Source organism: Silene latifolia, chromosome 4, assembly GCF_048544455.1.
Source record: "Silene latifolia isolate original U9 population chromosome 4, ASM4854445v1, whole genome shotgun sequence".
Taxonomy (NCBI): domain Eukaryota; kingdom Viridiplantae; phylum Streptophyta; class Magnoliopsida; order Caryophyllales; family Caryophyllaceae; genus Silene; species Silene latifolia.
This window is the reverse complement of record NC_133529.1, coordinates 15113905-15135846: the sequence shown is the minus strand read 5'-3', so window position 1 is coordinate 15135846 and position 21942 is coordinate 15113905. Positions and strand designations below refer to the sequence as shown.

At 38.8% G+C, this 21942-nt stretch overlaps 3 protein-coding genes across 4 annotated transcripts; all 3 read left to right on the top strand.

The window, feature by feature from the left end:
* Window positions 1-274: 274 nt before the first annotated feature.
* LOC141653078 (protein KINESIN LIGHT CHAIN-RELATED 2-like) lies at window positions 275-5178 on the top strand. Its single transcript, XM_074460719.1, has 2 exons — window positions 275-1991; window positions 4688-5178. The coding sequence occupies exons 1-2, from the start codon at window positions 280-282 to the stop codon at window positions 4920-4922; spliced, it is 1947 nt and encodes a 648-aa protein (XP_074316820.1). The 5' UTR covers window positions 275-279; the 3' UTR covers window positions 4923-5178.
* A 607-nt stretch (window positions 5179-5785) lies between these two features.
* On the top strand, window positions 5786-7903 carry LOC141653085 (uncharacterized). 2 transcript variants are annotated; one of them, XM_074460726.1, is made up of 5 exons: window positions 5786-5904; window positions 6564-6650; window positions 6840-7029; window positions 7444-7627; window positions 7755-7903. In XM_074460726.1, the coding sequence occupies exons 3-5, from the start codon at window positions 6929-6931 to the stop codon at window positions 7806-7808; spliced, it is 339 nt and encodes a 112-aa protein (XP_074316827.1). In that variant the 5' UTR covers window positions 5786-5904; window positions 6564-6650; window positions 6840-6928; the 3' UTR covers window positions 7809-7903. The 2 variants fall into 2 exon arrangements, with proteins under 2 accessions (XP_074316827.1, XP_074316828.1); XM_074460727.1 differs by having other exon boundaries at window positions 5903-5977.
* Window positions 7904-9431: 1528 nt separating this feature from the next.
* LOC141653083 (uncharacterized) lies at window positions 9432-11162 on the top strand. Its single transcript, XM_074460724.1, has 4 exons — window positions 9432-9720; window positions 9845-10050; window positions 10404-10607; window positions 10738-11162. The coding sequence occupies exons 1-4, from the start codon at window positions 9555-9557 to the stop codon at window positions 10840-10842; spliced, it is 681 nt and encodes a 226-aa protein (XP_074316825.1). The 5' UTR covers window positions 9432-9554; the 3' UTR covers window positions 10843-11162.
* Window positions 11163-21942: the final 10780 nt, after the last annotated feature.

Genomic DNA, 21942 nt, shown 5'->3' with positions numbered 1-21942 from the left:
GAGTTGAATTGGTTCAGACTAGCAAATATAATTCCGACTCAATTACATGAATCAAGTCGTGAGTCTTTTGACGTCTAGAAAAAGTTCGAGTTGGATTTGTTCGGACTAGCCATAAGGCAGCATTTGAATGATCAATTGATCACACTTCTAAAGACACTAAAAAAGAGGGTTTAGGGTTTTAGACCAAAGGTATGCTGAAGAGTCGATGAGAACATTGAGAAGGTAAGAACATTTGTGCATTGTTGCCTTTCAGATTCTTACCAAATTAAAATTATTAAAATGAAGAGATTATCCACCAAATTAATTTCATCTTCCAAAATCACAACTTCATCAACATCAATTTCTGGTAATTTCACCCCACAATTCACAACTTGTTCATCATCATCAATTTCCAAATCCCCAATTCAAACCCTAAATCCCTGCTTAAATTCCAATTCTTTATTCTACAAACCCTACAAAACCCATCAATTTTACAAAACCCCATCTCATAATTACAGTACCCATAATGGAATTACTCCATATTACGATGGAATTACCCCATATGATCCCGAGCAGAGTAAACACAAGAAGAAAATGGCACTAATTCAGGAAGCTGTTAAGGCGGCGAAGGCGGCGAAATCGCCTGAGGAAATGCTTGAAGATTTTAAGAAGAATATGGAGGATAAGTTTGATAAAGGTGAACTTGGTGCAGCTTGCATGAATATATGCTTTGGACTTGAGAAAGAAGGTGAGGATCCTCAAAAGATTATATCTTTTGCTAATAGAGCATTAACTGTTTTGGATAATGTTAAAAATATATATTCAGTTGCTATGACTTTACGTCTTTTGGGTTCTGCTTATTGTAGTTTAAGGAAGTTTAATGATGCATTAGGGTTTCTTAATAGAGCTAGAAAGATATTGGTTAAGTTAGAGGATGATGGTAATTATAAGTATGGTGTTAATGTTCTAAAAGTGATACAACTTGGTGTTTATATAGAGTTAGCGAATGTTGAGGCTTGTATGGATAGGATTAAGGAGGCTGTGGATTATAGGAGGAAATGTTTGGAGATACAGGGGTGTTTGATGGGGGTGGATAGTGTGGAGTTTGGTAATATGAATAGGGATTTCGCTCAAATGTGTGTCAGGATCAAGAACTTTAAGGATGGGTTGTTGTATTGTAAGAAGGCGGTGGAGATTCATTTGAGGTTGTTGGGGGAGAGCTCTGTGGAGGTTGGTCTTGATAGACAGGTTCTCGGGGTTATATATTTCGGGATGGAGGAGCTTGAAAAAGCCTTGGAGGAAAATGAGTTGGCACTAAAGGTTTTTAAGGATTGTGGGTGTAGGTCTGAATTGATTGGTTCTATGGTTGATGTTGCTAATCTTTATATTGGTCTTGGGAGGTATGAGGCTGCTGTGAATGCGTTGAAGGAGCATGGGAAGGCGGTGGAGGAGGATAGTGAGAATCCTCTTATTTTGATGACAATGGGTAAGGCCTTGGTTTATCAGGACAATTTTGAGGAGGCTAAGGGGTGTTTCGTAATTGCTTGTAGTGTCCTTGATAAAGAGGAAGAAGCAAAGCCGTTGGAGGTTGCTTATGCGTATATGACGATAGCAGAGCAGTATGGAATTATGAATGATTTTGAAACTGAAGTTTGTTTGTTAATGAGAGTACTCTCTTTGTTGGATAAGTTACCCGGAGAACAACATTTAGAAGGGGGTTTATTGAGCAAGATAGGATCCCTACTTTTGTTGACGGGTAAGGTGACACATGCCATACCCTATTTGGAGAGGGCGGCTGAAACTCTCAAAGAGAGAGATGGGTGTAAGCATTTTGGAGTAGGGTATATCTACAACACATTAGGCAGTGCTTATTTGGAGTTGGAGAAGCCAGAGTCGGCGGCAGAAATGTTTGGTGTTGCTAAAGACATTCTGGACGTGTCTCTTGGTCCTCATCACAACGAGACCATCCACACATGCGAGAACCTATCAATTGCATATGCTGCCATGAAAAGGTAAATATCTACCCGTTTGCTGTTGTCCTTGCTGCTGTCCATGAAAAGTGCTATGATACTCTATTTTTCAATCTTATGTGCACTTTGTTATCTGTGGTTATTTCTTGGAAAAGGAAACACTGTAAAAATGACATTATGTTGCAATTTTGTTATATTAGAAATGACACCGTAGCTAACATGTCTAGCCATATAATGCTCACTGTATTTGAGCCATTGAGGCCTAACTGCCTGAGTTATGGGGAGTTATACACAACACATGTGTGTTTGATCTTAACAAATTGTTCAACTTTATTTTTGACCAATTGTATACAATTTGCATACTTGACTTTGGAATTCTTACTCCGTCTTTTGTGAAGTTCTCTCGATATAAAAGTTGATGACTTCAACCCATAACTTCTGTTGCACTAGAGCAGTTCGCTCTTACCAGGGGCGGAGGCAGCCCTTAGGTTGGTTTACAGTTTGGGCAACAGCCCATGGTGAAATTCAGTGTACCAAATTGACATCGTTCGATTAATTGTTTGTTTGCCTTTTAACCAAAAGTCTTGGGTTCGATTACATGTAGCAGCAAGTTAATTTAGTTTTTCACATGCTAATAGATACAAGCACACTTACCTAGGTCCCTATTGTTCAAAATCCTTAACTTCTGGACTTCATTCTCATTTCTCTCCTCGTAAAAGCAGTGGTGTTTTCCATAAAATCTTGATTACCATACAAAAAAATACTACTAATTCTTTAAAATGAATATAACTTTTCAACTCCAAGATTCTTTTTCACCATTAAATAAAAGTAATTCCTCTTACTACTACTTTAATTTCAACAGTGTCACTACTGCTGGAAGCATTTGGTTCAATTGTACTATGGTAGTAAAGATCTTCGAATATTGCTACAGAGTGAAACTCCATGTGTTCAAACATTAGAGGGGTTTCTTTCTGATCTTGTCAAATACAAAACAAATATCGTCATTCACAGTACATATAGCGTTTAAAGATGGGATTTATCATTGTGATCAGTAAAACCGACACAGAAATTAGTCGAGTCAAATCTCATTAGATATAGAACACATTGCTTGCTTGTTACTAAAAATACAAGTATTTTCCTTCTAGTATTTCTTTTTTTACGGAGTCAAATCTCATTAGTTGAGATTATATATATCCTCTCTGGTAAGATGGTTTCACAACAGGTTAATTTTTAAAGTTAGCCCTAGGTAAATGTTATTCCTGGTTCCGTTCCTGCTATTCGCATAAACAATTGGTAAGTTAGCTGACAGTGAAAAAGAAGTGAAGCAGCTTACTCATTGGTTTATTTCACATAAACTACGGATTTTAAGCGTAAAGGAGAATGACAATAAGGACTGTTCTAAGAATGAACAATGTTAACAAAATGTCCCTATTCTTTGATTTCTGGTAGAGCAGTTAACCCATAAGGTATAAGTTAATTGATCCATTGGACTATTTACCTTGTTATTCTTCTGTATGTTTGATTCCTTAGCTCAAGTAAGTTAAGCTGTTTAGTTATCTTCTTGACTAGTTTTCTCTACTAGCTCATTTACCAATTGATTTCGCTAACTGCTCCTTTGGGTTTGCTAAAGACTAGCTTTGGTATCAGACTTGAGCTCTAATGCTCTTCTATAATGATATTTAGTCATTTGGAAGCAGCGTTCACTATTAGATTATGTAATCTCTCCGTGATCATTTGTTATATTGCATCTTTTAATATTACATGTTTTGGATGTCAGATCAGAGCTGTTTGTTGTTACGGAGTATATAGGTGATTAGACGTTGCCTCTGTTGGGATTTTTCAGAGTAATTTAATCAATGGGAATGAAAAGTAATAATGTAGAAGAGTTATTCAGCTAAGATGGTGATGTAGTATTGTATGTCCTGCTTGCTAAGATTATAGTATAATGCTATATTGCTATGCTATTCAAGCATTTGGAAATGTGGCAGTGCTCCATGGATCCCGGTTACACAGTTACACTAGTCAGTGTGTAGATCTGAGGCCTGTCTCTTGAGGGTAATAGGATTCGAGAGATACAGATTCTAATATATAACAATGTTTCTGGTCTTTGTTAGAAGTAGCACAGAGCAAACACCCATATACCTGTAGAAGTTTACTTTTCATCGACTTTTGACTGGAAACATTTAACAATCCTGCGTTTCTCGAAACAGTACAAATACTTAATGAGCGTCCATCTTCAATGAATCTACCAAACTAAATTGAGGCAAGAGAGTAAGACATTCAGATCATCTACCCCAATTTTTCAACCCAATTTTTCAGTAAGCCCCCCCCCCCCTTTTTTTTCCTTACAAGCTACGGAAACCAATCATGTGAAATATTATGCCGATTTTTTTCTTATGGTGTTAACTCCTATCGTCTTTGGGAGCAGTCTAATTTGGAATACTAGCTGCTGTAGGAGCAGTTTCCCTTAGGGTTCTTAAGGTAGTTAAGGCATTAAGGGGCATCCCCTTCCATTATTTTAAAGAACGAGTGGCATAAAACTAAGTAACTGGACTTGAATATCCGAAAACCAATTTTTCTCGTGTTGTCAATGTGAACATATTTTAGATATCGGATTTAGTTTCGACTTCTTATGTTGATAATTGAGATAGTAGCTATTATCGTAAAAACAGTATGGAACCAGTTTATGGAACTTTTCCCTAAATCTGTATACTTAAAGCTTGTATGTTCAATGGCAGCTATCCCCTTGCAATTGAGTTCCAGAAAAAAGCAGTCGATGCATGGGAGGGTCATGGACATAGTGCAGAAGACAAGCTAAGGGAAGCACGTCGACTTTTGGAGCAACTGAAGGTGAGTGCTCGTGGTGCTTCTTCCAAAGACTGCCCTGAAAAGGCTCTGCCTCTACCGCACTCTAGCGATGCTAGTGGAGGCTTGCAGGCTCCTCACCCCAGCAGTCCCAAGAAATCTGTTTAAATTGAAAGAAAGTTGTCTCAGGCACTATAGTTAAGTTCAAGACTATTTTTTTGTTGGTCCAAACCTGATCTATGCGGGTCTAAAACAGGTTTTTGGGCATTTCCAGGCTAATTCGGGATTATACCCTTTTGTGTCGATAGTACCTTTGAAATCTCCATTAACTGCTGAATTAGATGGTACTCTCCGTACTTTGTTATGAAGATTGTACGTGGGAAGTTATGGATGTTATCTTGTCAATATGCGAACATGGCGTAGTGTTTATTCACTTTGTACCCGGTGTAAAGTGTAATTGCTTTTAATCAAACATAGTGCATGATTTTGGACTTAATGTGTTTAAGTGGTTGGATGGACGAACTTTCACTCTTAATGAAGATCTTTTTTCTTTAGGCTCAAAATCCCCTTAACTTTGAAGTTCTAGCGTCGTTAATGACTTACTGAGTTAATGGTAATAAACTAATTCCTATGTAACAATTTATTTATCGATTCCTTAATATGACTAATTCATATATTCACACTATTTATATATCCGTAAAAGTTGTGGAGTACATATTTTTCATGCCATACCAAAAAGTGGGCTTCAAGGCTGGTCCAATTCTGATTCAATTATATGCATAGGGAAGCGAGCTTTTCGAAACCTAAAGTATGAGTCAATATCTTAAAAAATGGGTTATACTATTTCGTGTACTTCCTTTGTCAGTGAATTGTTACTATTTCCATTTTAAGGTGTATTATTCATTTGTTTCTTGTGTATTTCCATTCGTCACAGTAACATTTGTTTCAGTTTCCCCTACATCAGTATGTTGTTTCAGTGTGTATAGGTTTTTGAGTTCTTGTCCAAGTACAATTCTGTTTTATACTTTTATGTGTGATCTTAGGATTGCCAATCTATGATCAATGGCCAAGGCACCTATGCTTTCCCATGAGTCAAGCGAACAAAACACTGGTGGGCTAGAGAATGATCAAGAGAAGGAAGTGAATGAAGGTAGAGCTTACCATATGTCTTGCTGAATCATGAGTATTCCTTGCGCTGACGAGTGTGGCCACTTTAAATTCTTGTAAGATGTAAACTGTGAGCATGTGTTTTTCCAAAAATGCGCTTACGGACCCTTTTATTTTTATGTAGTTACTGATCCTTTTTTCTGTGTGCTTTACTTTAAACATTGTTACTTCTCTTTTCTGTAGTTAGTAATTGGTATGCTTGTGTTTATCCTTGAGTTTGAGTACAGCTAAATGGTGATTAGTGACATTTACTTGGTTGTAGTAGAGTAGTAAAGCTTCATATATGTTGGCATTTCTTCTTTTCAGAAAACAGCGCACTCCTTGTGCAGCAAGATGGTGAGTTGAGTTCTGATCAAGCCCTAACCGCCTTAAGTGCAGCTGTTATTTGTGAAGCTCTGCAATTCGTTTGTGTCTGAGACGGTTTCATGTTATTAGACCCTAAAAATTTCCGAATGATCTCATTTTGGTCTGATCTAGTAGCTTTCAATCATGTGTGTATGAGTCTGCTGATAAGAATGAAGATTATAAGTTTTTATTTAACTTCAGTATTTGTATGAAAATCTTTGTTGAAAAAGTCCTAATGTTTTCTTTGACTGTCAGAATTGACCAAATAAATACTTCTTCTATGACAATATCATTCAGAAATTTCTTGGGAGGTAGAAAACATGCGAGCTCAGTAAGGTCAAGTTGTCCAAAACAGCTCCAGTATGCAGAGTTCATCTTGATCAGGTCTGCTGTCGGCCCGAAAGCCATTAGAGAATTTGTTACCAATTTACTAAAACTTTGGTTTTTACATCAATTATTAGTTTTATTTTCCTTGGTGTTATTTCTTCCTTGTTTTCATGACATTTTCCCCTCTTGTTTTCAAAAATGTGGATGCTTCCTCTAAAGATGTACAATTTTAAATCTTGAATGTAGGGCAAGTGTATAAGCTGAGGAGCCCAAACGTCGGATACCTAGCTACCTTGTCAAGTTATGATGCATCAAACCCCAACAAAGGGGTGGGAATGAAGGGACTGGGGAAGACCGTAATGCTAAGACACCATGCCATATTTCCTCTAAGCAGAATGAGAGCTCCAACCTCGATAGACCCTCTACTAGTAAAAAGGTATTTTCATAACACATTCTTCACCGGACAAATCGTTGGATTAATGAGCCATCATTGCATTTAATAGTGTAATTGCAGTCTTTCTTTATTGCAACCAACTGTTTTAGCCCTTTAGGCATGGAGGTTGAGGTGAACGTTTAGTGGGGAAAGGCGTAAAGCTTCCAAGTTTCAACCTTCCAATATGTTAGCTATGCGTTCAGAACATCAGGTTGTGGCTTTAGCTTTGTTCGGACTCTTGCTCTCCTTATCCTCTAAAAAATGTGTACTTGGGTATCTCTTCGAGCCTTGGAAAAGTGAAGTTTTCTACACCGAAAATTCTACTTTTCCTTACCTTTATTGTTCTCCTATAGTTGATAAAAGTAGTTTTATCGTTACACACTGCCATCCATCTTATATTAAAACTTGCATATATAGGGACAGAGCTGCTGAAAGAAGAACATTTCACAAGGAGTTTGATGAGGCCATGGGAGATGAGTCATCAGATGAAGTAGCTGGATCATCAGAATGTTATGAGGAAGCTGCGGCCGAAGCCTTAGAGATGTCACTTGGACCTGGAAGTTACGCCCAAAAGATTCTCAAAAATATGGGCTGGAAAGAGGTAGGGTAAAGGTGGTTTATTTATTTTCAGTGATTCAGTCTTTCAGTTACGGGTTAGTAACTCTTAGTAAGCTGTGCATTATACTCAATGCTTGCTTGGATCCAGTTTCTATACTTGTGTTATGTAGGGTGAAGGACTCGGCAAAAGCCAACAAAGAATGACTTTACTACCGGTAGCTTAACTGACATCTTGTGTGTTCAAAGTTTTGTGGTCCTCATGTTTGGCTGTCATCCATTGGTTTCTTGTGTATTTTCATTCGTCGCAGTAACATTTGTATCGGTTTTCACACCAGTTTGTTGTTTCAGACTTTCAGTGTAGTATATGTTTTTGGGTTCTTGTGGAAGTATATCTGTTTTATGGATGATATTAGGATTGCCAATCCATGATCAAAGGCCAAGGCATCATCTGTGTTACTCAGACACGCCGACACGTGTCGGTGTCCGACACGTGTCGGCGTGTCGGACACGGCTATTTGGGGTGAATTTTCCTGTTTTGTGGTCTAAATTGAAGTGTCGAAGTGTCGTGTCGTGTCGGACACCGACACGTGTCTGACACGCGACACGGCAATTAAGTGAAGTGTCGGAGTAACATAGGGCATCATTCCTTTGGATGAGTCAAGTGAACAAAACACTGGTGGGCTAGAGAATGAACAAGAGAAGGAACCGAATAAAGGTAGAGCTTATTAAGTCTGGCTGAATCATGAGCTTTCCTTGCGCTGACGAGTGTGGTCACCTTTAATTCTTGTAAAAATGTAAACTGTGTGCGTGTTTTTTTTCAAAACGTGCTTACGGCCCTTTTGTTTTATGCAGTTACTGATCTTTTTTTTCTTTGTATGTGCTTTACTTTGAACTTTGTAATTTTTTTTGTAGTTGGTATGCTTTTGTTTATCCTCAAGTTTGAGTACACCTAAATGGTTATTAGTGATATATTTCAGTGTATAAGTTAAATTTCTCTTGGCTCTAACTCGCAGACTATATATGGTGCAGTAGCAATGAAGCGCCTGAAAATCTCCTGGCCATCTGAATCGTAGGCTGTTACTTTTGAGCAGATTTATGTCATCTTAGCTGATGTAGTGTTTTTAAACTAGTTAACTATTTTTTCCCTTTCTTCCTGTTTTCAAGGTTAGACGACACATTAATTGAACTTTATTTATCGGGTTATTCCACTGGAACATCTAATGCTGCCGAGACGTTACTGCCTTATGAACAGTTCTCCGTTAGCAACTGATGGTCAGATTTATTTTGGTTGTAGTAGGCTAGTAAAAGCTTCATTTCACGTTACTTATGCATCTATGTTGGTATTTCTTCTTTTCAGCAAACAATGCACTCCATGTGCAGCAAGATGGCGAGTTGAGTTCCGATCATGAAGCCCCAACCACCTCAAGTGCTGCTGTTATCTGTGAAGGTCTGCAATACGTTTTGTGTATATATTAACCAAACCAGGAGTTATTAGACCGTATAAAAACTTCTGAATGATCTCATTTTAGTCTGATCTGGTAGCTTTCACTTAGCCTTTCAGTCATGTGTGTATGAATCTGCTGATAACAATGAAGATTATAATTTTTTATTTGAGTTCAGTATTTGTTATGAAAATCAACATCCATTATTTGTTGTTGACATACATATAAGAAGTGCACGAGAAAAGGCAACGTTGAACCCACGTTATTTTATTTTAGATGATGGTGATGTTTGCAGTTGGACTCTTTGTTGAAGAACTCCTAATGTTTTCTTAGATTTTCCGAATTGACCAAATAACTGATTATTTGTTGTCTGGACTTTAATAAATACTTATTATATCCGTTATATGACAATATCTTTCAGAAATTTCTTGGGAGGAAGAAAACTGGCGAGCTCAGTATGGCCAAGTTGTGCAACAGGAGGATGAGTCAAGGCCAGAATGTCATGTTGTCGATATATGGGATTGGTCAATGAATCAAGAGATCCAAAAAGACGGAAATGATCAAGTGGCCAGATTGCTCGGGTCGTTAGTGAAGCCTTCCTCCAGCCTTCATCCTTCTATAACTTCTCATGCTAGACGTTTCAAAACAGCTCCAATATGCAGGGTTCATCTTGATTTAGTGCAGGTTAGATCAGGTCTGCTGTCGGCCCGAAAGCCATTAGAGAATTTGTTACCTCTTTACTATTCTTTGGTTTTTACGTCAGTTATTAGTTTTATTTTCCTTAGTATCATTTTCCTGGTCTAAAATCTTGAATGTAGGGCAAGTGTATAAGCTGAGGAGCCCTAATGTCGGATACCTAGCTACCTTGTCAAGTTATGATGCATCAAACCCAACCAAGGGGTGGGGATTTCCTGAGCTATCCAATGAAGAGACCGGGGAAGGCCGTGATGCTAAGACACCATTCCATGTTTCCTTTAAGCAGAATGAGAGCTCCTTCCTCGATAGACCCTCTACTAGTAAAAAGGTATTTCATTCTTCACCAGACAAATCTTGGATTAATGAGCCATCATTGCATGTAATAGCGTAATTGCAACCTACGGTTTTAGCCCTTTAGGCATTGGGGTTGAGGTGAAGGCTTAGTTGGTAAAGCTTCCAAGTTCCTACCTTTAAATATGTTAGCCATGCATTCAAAACATCACGTTGTGGCTTTAGCGTTGTTCGGACTTTCCCCATGTGTTGGGTGCCTCATCCTTGGATTGATGAAGTTTTCTCCGATGAAAGATCTACTTTTCCTTGCCTTAAACTGTCCTCCAGATAAAAGTAGTTTTATCATTACACACCGCCATCCATCTCATGTTAAAACATGTCTTTTGGCAGCATAAAACTTGCATATATAGGGACAGAGCTGCCGAAAGAAGAACATTTCACAAGGAGTTTGGTGAGGCCATGGGAGATGAGTCATCAGATGAAGTAGCTGGATCATCAGAATGTCCTGAGGAAGCTGCTGCCGAAGCCTTAGAGATGTCACTTGGAGCGGGAAGTTACGCCCAAAAGATTCTCAAAAATATGGGCTGGAAAGAGGTATGGTAAAGGTTTATTTACTTTCAGTGATTCAGTCTTTCAGATACGGGTTAGTAAATTTAGCTCTTAGTAAGCGGTGCATTATACTCCATGCTTGCTTGGATCAAGTTTCTATACTTGTGTTATGTAGGGTGAAGGACTTGGCAAAAGCCAACAAGGAATGAGAGAGCCACTACAGGGAACCGCGAATAAGGGTACTGCTGGTTTGGGGTGGCCTTTTGGACGGAGCTTATAAAAGAAGTGATCAAATTCAGGCTTGGATTGGATGTGTAACGGGCCTAATGAGTATATTATGGCCTAGGGATTAGCCAGCTTGCGTGTTTGAAACAGGCTATCGGGATTAGCCAGCTTGCGTGTTTGAAACAGGCTATCGGGTCCATTAGTCCCAAAGGAAAAATTTCGAAGTTCAACATCCTAGATATTCTTCGAAATACTCTTAACGCCTACGCCAGAATATATCACCTTGTATTTAGACCTGTTTTGAATTTGTCGAATGCTACATTTACCTCTACTAACATGTGATCGATCATTCATAATTGAAGTGAAGTTATGACAGCCTATTGTAAAAAATGAGTAGTTTATATCTTGAATTTGACTAGCAGCTCCTTTTTTTTTCCCTTTTTTTTTAAGGGAAAGGAAACTAGCCGCCTTTGAATTCCAGATTTTATACCTGCCAAGTTGGTCAGTGTGTGAAGTTAAATTATATTCTCGCCAAATTGATTATATAAATCAAAAGTTGAGGATATGCATTGGTGCATAGATATATATGCACTCAAGTCGAGGGAGCCGCCTAGAAGTTACCTTGAAAGTGTGACGGAAATTTGAGAATATAGTTGTTTGTTTGATTCTTGTTTCTTTAATTTTATTAGGAGTCTGTGCGTGGGCGTGTGTGTGCGCGTGTGGGGGGTATGCGGGCTTGTGTGGGTTGGTGGTGGTTAAGGAAGCAGCTCACATAATGGTTCATTATCTACCATTAGATTTCTTGACTCGAATCTGGGTTGACATGTTCCCGGATGTGATAGTTGATGTAGTTGCTACTGACTTCATTTCGGAGTTCACTAATGAATAAGGAAAATGCCAAATCTTGCACGCAATACAGAAAGCATAATTTTGGATATAGTGGTTTTAAGTGGTTGGATACTTGAATGGACAATGTTTCACTTTTAACTATTTTTTTTCTTTAGGCTCGAAATTCCTTTTACTTCTATGTTATAACATAGCTTAGGACCTGTTGGATTGGTTACATGAGTTGAGTCACGACTATGAGTTTTTTGAAGTTTAGAAAAAGCTCGACTTGAATTGATTCGGACTAGCAGATATAATTCCGACTTAATTACATGAATCAAGTCGCGAGTCTTAAAATTTAGAAAAAGTTCCGAGTTGAATTGGTTCGGACTAGCCAGATCACACTTCTAAACACACTAAAAAAGAGGGTTTAGGGTTTTAAACGAGAGGTATACTCGGAAGAGTCGATGAGAAGGTAAGAACATTTGCATTGTTGCCTTTCAGATTCTCTTACCTAACAAAAATAAAAATGAAAAGATTATCCACCAAATTAATTTCATCTTCCAAAATCACAACTTCATCAACATCAATTTCTGGTAATTTCACCCCACAATTCACAACTTGTTCATCATCATCATCAATTTTTCACAACTTGTTCATCATCATCATCAATTTCCAAATCCCCCATTCAAACCCTAAATCCCTGCTCAAATTCCAATTCTTTATTGTACAAACCCTACAAAACCCATCAATTTTACAAAACCCCATCTCATAATTACAGTACCCATAATGGAATTACTCCATATTACGATGGAATTACCCCATATGATCCCGAGCTGAGTAAACACAAGAAGAAAAGGGCACTAATTGATGAAGCTGTTAAGGCCGCGAAGGCGGCGAAATCGCCCGAGGAAATGCTTGAAGGTTTTAAGAAGAATATGGAGGATAAGTTTGATAAAGGTGAACTTGGTTCAGCTTGCTTGAATATAGGCCTTGAACTTGAAGGTGAGGATCCTCACAAGATTATATCTTTTGCTAATTAAGCATTAGGTCTTTTGGATAATGTTAAAAATATATATTCTGTTGCTATTAGAGGGGTTTCTTTCTGATCTTGTCAAATACAAAACAAATATCGTCATTCACAGTGCGTATAGCGTTTAAAGATGGGATTTATCATTGTTATCAGTAAAACCAACACAGAGCAATTAGTCGAGTCAAATCTCATTAGATATAGAACACATTTCATGTTACTAAAAATACAAGTATTTTCCTTCTAGTATTACTTTTTTTAAGGATCAACCTCCTATCGTCTATGTCTTATGCTAGATTAGTTGAGATTATATATATCATCTCTGGTAAGATAGTTTCACAACAGGTTAATTTTTAAAGTTAGCCCTAGGGAAATGTTATTCCTGGTTCCGTCCCTGCTATTAGCGTAAACAATTGGTAAGTTAGCTGACAGTGAAAAAGAAGTCAAGCTGCTTACTCATTGGTTTATTTCACATAAACTACGGATTTTACGTTCAAAGGAGAATGACAAGAAAGACTGTTCTAAGAATGAACAATGTTAACAAAATGTCCCTATTCTTTAACCCATAAGGTACAAGTTAATTGATCCATAAGACTATTTACCTTGTTATTCTTCTGTATGTTTGAATCCTCAGCTCAAAGTGCGTTAAGCTGTTTAGTTATCTTCTTGACTAGTTTTTCTCTATTAGCTCATTTACCAATTGCTTTCGCTAACTGCTTCTTTGGGTTTGTTAAAGACTAGCTTTGGTATCAGACTTGAGCTCTAATCATCTTCGATCTATGATCTTTAGTCATTTGGAGGCAGCGTCTCTCACTATTAGATTATGTAATATCTCCTTGATCATTTTGTTCTTTTAATATTACATGTTTTGGATGTCAGATCAGAGCTTTTAGTTGTTATAATATGTGCTTAGACGCTGCCTCTGTTGGGATTGTTCAGAGGGATTTAATCAATGGGAATGAAAAGCAATAATATAGAAGAGTTATTCATCTAAGATGGTGATTTAGTTGTTATAATATGTCCTGCTTGCTAAGATTATATAATGCTATGCTATTCAAGCATTTGGAAATGTGGCAGTGCTCCATGGATTCCGGTTACACTAGTCAGTGTGTAGATCTGTGGCCTGACTCTTGAGGTTACGGATGCAAGAGATACAGATTCAAATTTATAACAATGTTTCTGGTCTTTGTTAGAAGTAGCAGAGAGCAAACACCCATATACCTGTACCTGTAGAAGTTTGCTCCATCGACTTTTGACTGGAAACATATACAGCCCCAAAAGACATTTAACAATCCTGCGTTTGTCGAAACAGTACAAATACTTGATGAACATCCATCTTCAATGAATCTACCAAACTAAATTGAGGCAAGAGAGTAAGACATTCAGATCATCTACCCCTATTTTTCAGTAAGCCCTTTTTTTTTTTCTTACAAGCTACGGAAAGAAATCATGTAAAATATTATGCCGATTTTTTTTCTTATGGTGTTAACTCCTATCGTCTTTGGGAGCAGTCTCATTTGGAATACTAACTGCTGTACTAGCAGTTTCCCTTAGGGTTCTTAAGGTAGTTAAGGCATTAAGGGGCATTCCCTTCCATTATCTTAAAGAACGAGTGGCATAAAACTAGGTAACTGGACTTAGATATCTGGAAACCAAATTTTCTCGTGTTGTCAATGTGAACATATTTTAGATATCGGATTTAGATTTGACTTCTTATGTTGAGAATTGAGATAGTAGCTATTATCATAAAAACAGTATGGAACCAGTTTATGGAACTTTTCCCTAAATCTGTATACTTAAAGCTTGTATGTTCAATGGCAGCTATCCCCTTGCAATTGAGTTCCGGCAAAAAGCGATCGATGCATGGGAGGGTCATGGACATAGTGCGAAGACAAGCTCGGGAAGAAGCAGTCGACTTTTGGTGCATCTGAAGGTGCGTGCTCGTGGCGCTTCTTCCAAAGACTGCCCTGAAAAGGCTCTGCCTCTACCGCACTCTATCGATGCTAGTGGGGGCTTGCAGGCTCCTCAACCCAGCAGATCCCAGAAATCTGTGGGGGCTTGCAGGCTCCTCAACCTGATCTATGCGGGCTAAACAGGCTTTTGGGCATTTCCAGGCTAATTTGGGCTTATACCCTTTTGTGTCGATAGTACCTTTGAAATCCTAGCTACTAAAGATCGTCGACAATTTACTAATTATCGTCGACAATTTTAATGAACTTCCAAAACTACCCCTCCCTCACACTCCCCCTTATATTTTTCATATTCTTCAAAAATAGACCTTTCACACTTCAAATTTTTTAAAAAACAAATCCGACTCACATAACAACAAAACACCGTTTCAACCGCATCATTTCCGTCATCAAATTCAAACATTGAACAAGGTATGTGATTGTTATTAATTTTGTTTTTTGAGTATTTTCTTAGTTTGTAAATTTGTAACGGAATTAGGATAGATGCCTTTATTGTAGACGGAATTAGGATAGATGCCTTAATTTGAATCGGATTTAGTCGTGTTTTGCAAAAAAACAATCGCTAAATTAAAAAAAAAAAACGAAAAAAAAAAAAAACATACCTAGGCCGGGACGAAGAACATTTTCTTCCAGGTCCAGGGCCGCATTTAAAAAATGTTCTTCGTCCGAAAGGTGGGTAACATTTTCGCCGGGCTGGACTGACGAAAATGTTCTTCGTCCAAGCCCATTTTCGTGTTTTTTTTTCTTTTTTTTTTTGAATTTCTCGTTTTTTTTTTTTTAAAAAACTTTTTTTTCCGTCTTGTTTTGTTATCGTTAAAAACTAATAAATTATTAATAATAAACCTCGTCCGTGGTGAACTCGTTGTAAATTTATTTATTTTATTTTTTTAAAAACTTATTTTTCGGTCTTGTTTTGTTATCGTTAAAAACTAATAAATTATTAATAATAAACCTCGTCCGTGGCGAACTCGTTGTAAATTTATTTATTTTACTTTAAAAATTTTTTAAAATTTATTTTTTCGTCTCGTTTTGTTTTCGTAAAATAATAATTAATTATTACTAATAAACCCCATTTATTACTAATTAATTATTACTAATTAAATTTGTGTTTGTTTTCATTTATTTTGTACGTTTTTAAACACTTTCTCTATGTTGGATGATTATGTTAGTTGACTATTCGAACCTTGTTTAATTCAAAAAACATGACGGTTTTAAATTCTGAAATTTCTGAAATTTCTTAAATACATAGCAACTCATGCAAATTCATACACTTTCTGAAAATACTCACTACTTCATGACAATGGCCAACACAAGGAAAACAAACAAATACAAGATACACTTGAAATAAAACTTCATCATCCTTGACATTTCAGAAATCTCTTTTTTTATACCTATCACTTGCTCTTTCATGACATTTCCACTTGATGCATCATCACCTTCATCTTCACATGCTATCTTCAACTTTTTTGTTATTGTCAAATGATCTTCAGTCAACGACAACACAAAATGATTGCAATCTAAACACTTAAAATACGCTTTCTTTGGATTAGTTACTGACCCGGAAATCTTGATGATAGCGTTTTTGTGACACCGATTGCAACATTGATTCCTAAAATTAAGGCCTTCAATTGGGTGGTTTCCCCACATTGAGGATGATGTCGACATAAGTAGAGAAATGAAGAAGAAAATAGAAGAAGATGAAGATGAGTGAAAAATAGAAGAAGATGAAGATGAGTGAAAAAATACAAGAATATGTAGAAGTTTATATAGGAAAAATAACCGTTACAATTCAAAAAATAACCGTTATAATTCAAAAATAACCGTTATAATTCAAAATAACCGTTATAATTCAAATATAACCGTTATAATTCAAAAATAACCGTTACAATTCAAAATAACCGTTATAATTCAAAAATAACCGTTACAATTCAAACTAACCGTTATAATTAATAGCTTATAAATAGGCTATTCTATGTCAATTTCAATCACAACATCCAATCCTATTCACTCACTACAATACTAAAATGGTTCTCACAAATACTCAAAAAATCAGAGGTTATCAAGGCAGAATCGATCTAATTGTTCAAAATTTACCAGTTCTAGTTTCTCGACTTGAATTAGTGATTCCCAGTGCCACTGTATGGCACATGCTTGAAGAGCCTCCAATTGGTAGCCTTTGTATAATTTTAACCGGAAACCCGGATCATATTCTAACTCCAGCAGTTAGAGATGAGGTTGTTTCTGATGAAGCAGTAAACGAGAAGATGTGGGAGTTTCGCAGATTAAGAAGTGATCTCTTTACATATTTTGAGCGCGTCCTCACCCTGATCGATTACCCAAGACTATCAGACTTATGTGCCGGTAGAGTGCTGAACCTAGAAAATGTTTATCTCTACATCAATGATTTGTTGACTCAATATATGGCTACCCAACCTGAATAAATTGAGGTTCAAGATCATGAAGAAGATAAGGAATCGTCATCTTCATCATCGGAAGATAATTAAGTTCGATAGTAGTTTAATTATGTTATGTTTTATTTAATATCGTTGTATGGGTTTAGGGTTTGAGGTTTGAGGTTTGAGGTTTGGCGTTGGGGGTTTGAGGGTTGGGGTTTAGGGTTTAGTTATGTTTTAAGTGGTTTATGTAATGTCATTGTATTTCAAATTAAGGAATGTTTTAATTAAATTATGTTTTAAGGACTGTTTTAATTAAATTACGTTTTAAGTCATTTAATTAAATTTTGTTGCATATTAAATTAAATTACGTTATAAGGTACAATAATCGGATAAATAAATTATAAACTACAATAATCGGATAAATAAAATATAAGGTACAATAATCGGATAAATAAAACATAAGGTACAATAATCGGATAAATAAAAGCTAAGATCCTGGTCTCAAATCTGCGCCATAAAGATAGCTGATATCGATACATGCCACTATAATGAGCTACGCTTTCATCATGTACCCAACAAGGGGCTATTGGAGGCATAGGTGACAAGGGGCGTACCCGGAGCCTCAGATAGTGGTTTCCCGCATGCAATACCCATAAGACACTATATGGGTACGTATCTCGGGGGGGCTCGTAAAGGCAAATAAGTATGACTACTACTCCAATGTCGGTGACCTTCTTGATCTACCCATGAAGAAATACAACATATCACCCAATTGTACATCGTAGCATAACCATATAGATCGAAACTGTCCATCCAATGACCCGAGCCACACGGTATTTGATCCATAAATGTAATTCTAGCTACCTCCGCATCAAATCTCACTGGGCCATAAATATGATCACGGTAAAGGGGACTACGGATTTCCCTAAGTAAATCTATTCTAGCCATCGTGAAATGAGATTGGTCACCTCGAACAACATGTGAGAGAACTCGGAAACCCACAATGACCGTCTCCTAAGGATTATACCACGCTTAGATACTCGGGAAACCAGGAAGGCAAAAGTCAAGATAAGGAAAGTACCTCGAATGTCCAATAGTGTAGTTTACCTCAAGAGGTGCGCAATGCGATGTGCTGAAACTCCCCGTACTCGTGGTAGACGGTGTACCGGGGCCCGTTTGAGTGGATCGGTGGGTACTAGACGGAGTAAAACGAACCGTCGGAGTGGAACGGGGAGTAGTAGACGGGTACAGAACCGTCGGAGTGGAACGGGGGGACTAGACGGAGTATGTTTGGAAGACGAGTTTCTTTGGGGCGTAGCTCTGCGTAATCGAACCCGAACTCGTGCATGCTCAACGGCGGACGGCTCTCTACGAGTTCCCCTACTCGGATGTCCTCTAGGGTTGTCACAAGCATGTAACACATCAACAGGAACCGAGATCCGACTGCGGTTGAATAACGATCGATTGCGGTTGTGTAAAGGCTACTACACTTGGTTTGATATGTGCTTGTTCACTTCATCGCTTTGCTAGAAACGGATCTCGGGTCCCTGTTGATGTGTTACATGCATTTTGGAGGAAGTTGGAGTACGATGGTTCCGAGGCAATGCCGGCTTGTGACAATAATCGATTGGAGGAGTTATTCGATGATATTCGGATTGTAGATCCGAGTATGAGATCATCCATGTTCGATGCCCTTTACTCTCAGATACATCCGGATGAGGAGGATGTAAACGAGCCTCGGGTGAACGAGAACCCTAGAGGACGTCCGAGTAGGGGAACTCGTAGAGAGCCGTCCGCCGTTGAGCATGCACGAGTTCGGGTTCGATTAGGCAGAGCTACGCCCCAAAGAAACTCGTCTTCCAAACATACTCCGTCTAGTCCCCCCGTTCCACTCCGACGGTTCCTGTTACTCCGTCTACTACTCCCCGTTCCACTCCGACGGTTCGTTTTACTCTGTCTAGTACCCACCGATCCACTCAAACGGGCCCCGGTACACCGTCTACCACCGCTACCACGAGTACGGGGAGTTTCAGCACATCGCATTGCGCACCTCTTGAGGTAGACTACACTATTGGACATTCGAGGTACTTTCCTTATCTTGACTTTTTGCCTTCCTGGTTTCCCGAGTATCTAGAAGCGTGGTATAATCCTTCCGGAGACGGTCATTGTGGTTTCCGAGTTCTCTCACATGTTGTTCGAGGTGACCAATCTCATTTCACGATGGCTAGAATACAAGAGAATAAGTGGGAGCTTGTCATGAGATCCGGGTTTCATAATCATGCTTTAACGTTGTATTGTGACGGCGACAGATACCGAGGAGTTGGCTTATATCGACGCCCAAGTTAGAGCCCACGTTAGACCGACAATTATTAGTGCGGGTTTGCATCAGCGGAATCTGGAAAAGTCAAGACCTAATCGGCGACAAATCTACAATCGTTCTCCGAAAGTAAGGGCCGAGGAAAGAGATAGGAGAAAGCCAACACAACAGATGCTAGCACTTGCGGTTCAGCATAAGTACGTTCATTATTGGGTCACTTATCACGAGACCGATGAGCTAACCCACGTGTTCATGGCTCATCCAGAAGCCGTTAAGATGTTTCGATCATACTATTATGTGGTCCTGATCGATTCCATGTACAAGACAAACTTATACCGTCTTCCGCTTGTTGAGATGGTTGGAGTCACACCCGTCGGGAAGAGCTTTGTGATCGCGTATGCTCTTGTGACGCATGACTCCCATGATGGATATCGGTGGGTCTTACGGAAACTGAAGACCCTTCTCAATGATGCCGTTCAACCTAATGCTATTGTTACTGATTGCGAACAAGGTTTGTTGAACGCGATTCCCACTGTTTTTCCGGATTCGTCTCACTTGCTTTGTCTTTGGCATATATATTCTAACGTGGAGACGAAAGCACTTGATCTCACGGGTCGGGATAGTTGGGCTAAGCACATAACTTGTAACTTGTTTCAAGCGGTTGTCGAGGCGGAGACCGAAGATAAGTTTAATGTGGCGTGGGGCAATTTGGCAAGGCCATGGGCGGGAGTGGCGGCTTATATTGAGAGGCAATGGTTCCCGCACTTGGAAAAATGGGCCAAGTATAGAACGAACAAGATAACTCATTTTGAGAATACTTCTACATCCCAGGTTGAGTCGGCTCATGCGAATTTGAAGAGATGGTTGAATAGCGCAAAACTGGCCATTGATAGCATCTGGATTCGTTTTCATTCTTTGATGGAAACGCAATATGTTGAGATCCGACACTCGTTGGAGTTATCAAGATTGAGGCGGTTGACGGGGATTCATCGATTATTTTCCAGACTTGCTTATAAAATATCAAAGAATGCCATCATTAAATTGCGTGGAGAATTCGAAAGAGGTGCCAAGATGACGGAAGATGCCTTGATGATCGATTGCGGTTGTGTAAAGGCTACTACACTTGGTTTGATATGTGCTTGTTCACTTCATCGCTTTGCTAGAAACGGATCTCGGTTCCTGTTGATGTGTTACATGCATTTTGGAGGAAGTTGGAGTACAATGGTTCCGAGGCAATGCCGGCTTGTGACAATGATCGATTGGAGGAGTTATTCGATGAAATTCGGATTGCAGATCCGAGTATGAGATCATCCATGTTCGATGTCCTGTACTCTCAGGTACATCCGGATAAGGAGGATGTAAACGAGCCTCGGGTGAACGAGAACCCTAGAGGACATCCGAGTAGGGGAACTCGTAGAGAGCCGTCCGCCGTTGAGCATGCACGAGTTCGGGTTCGATTACGCAGAGCTACGCCCCAAAGAAACTCGTCTTCCAAACATACTCCGTCTAGTCCCCCCGTTCCACTCCGACGGTTCCTGTTACTCCGTCTACTACTCCCCGTTCCACTCCGACGGTTCGTTTTACTCCGTCTAGTACCCACCGATCCACTCAAACGGGCCCCGGTACACCGTCTACCACGAGTACGGGGAGTTTCAGCACATCGCATTGCGCACCTCTTGAGGTAAACTACACTATTGGACATTCGAGGTACTTTCCTTATCTTGACTTTTTGCCTTCCTGGTTTCCCGAGTATCTAGAAGCGTGGTATAATCCTTCCGGAGACGGTCATTGTGGTTTCCGAGTTCTCTCACATGTTGTTCGAGGTGACCAATCTCATTTCACGATGGCTAGAATAGATTTACTTAGGGAAATCCGTAGTCCCCTTTACCGTGATCATATTTATGGCCCAGTGAGATTTGATGCGGAGGTAGCTAGAATTACATTTATGGATCAAATACCGTGTGGCTCGGGTCATTGGATGGACAGTTTCGATCTATATGGTTATGCTACGATGTACAATTGGGTGATATGTTGTATTTCTTCATGGGTAGATCAAGAAGGTCACCGACATTGGAGTAGTAGTCATACTTATTTGCCTTTACGAGCCCCCACCGGAGTACGTACCCCATATAGTGTCTTATGGGTATTGCATGCGGGAAACCACTATCTGAGGCTCCGGGTACGCCCCTTGTCACCTATGCCTCCAATAGCCCCTTGTTGGGTACATGATGAAAGCGTAGCTCATTATAGTGGCATGTATCGATATCAGCTATCTTTATGGCGCAGTTTCGAGACCGGATCTTAGCTTTTATTTATCCGATTATTGTACCTTATGTTTTATTTATCCGATTATTGTACCTTATATTTTATTTATCCGATTATTGTAGTTTATAATTTATTTATCCGATTATTGTACCTTATAACGTAATTTAATTTAATATGCAACAAAATTTAATTAAATGACTTAAAACGTAATTTAATTAAAACAGTCCTTAAAACATAATTTAATTAAAACATTCCTTAATTTGAAATACAATGACATTACATAAACCACTTAAAACATAACTAAACCCTAAACCCCAACCCTCAAACCCCCAACGCCAAACCTCAAACCTCA

Coding starts and splice junctions, on each gene's coding strand:
- LOC141653078 (XM_074460719.1), top strand. CDS start 280: ATGAAGAGATTATCCACCAAATTAATTTCATCTTCCAAAATCACAACT. Junction 1,992..4,687: donor GCATATGCTGCCATGAAAAG/GTAAATATCTAC, acceptor GTTCAATGGCAG/CTATCCCCTTGCAATTGAGT.
- LOC141653085 (XM_074460726.1), top strand. CDS start 6,929: ATGAAGGGACTGGGGAAGACCGTAATGCTAAGACACCATGCCATATTT. Junction 7,030..7,443: donor GACCCTCTACTAGTAAAAAG/GTATTTTCATAA, acceptor TTGCATATATAG/GGACAGAGCTGCTGAAAGAA. Junction 7,628..7,754: donor AAAATATGGGCTGGAAAGAG/GTAGGGTAAAGG, acceptor TGTGTTATGTAG/GGTGAAGGACTCGGCAAAAG.
- LOC141653083 (XM_074460724.1), top strand. CDS start 9,555: ATGAATCAAGAGATCCAAAAAGACGGAAATGATCAAGTGGCCAGATTG. Junction 10,051..10,403: donor GACCCTCTACTAGTAAAAAG/GTATTTCATTCT, acceptor GTCTTTTGGCAG/CATAAAACTTGCATATATAG. Junction 10,608..10,737: donor AAAATATGGGCTGGAAAGAG/GTATGGTAAAGG, acceptor TGTGTTATGTAG/GGTGAAGGACTTGGCAAAAG.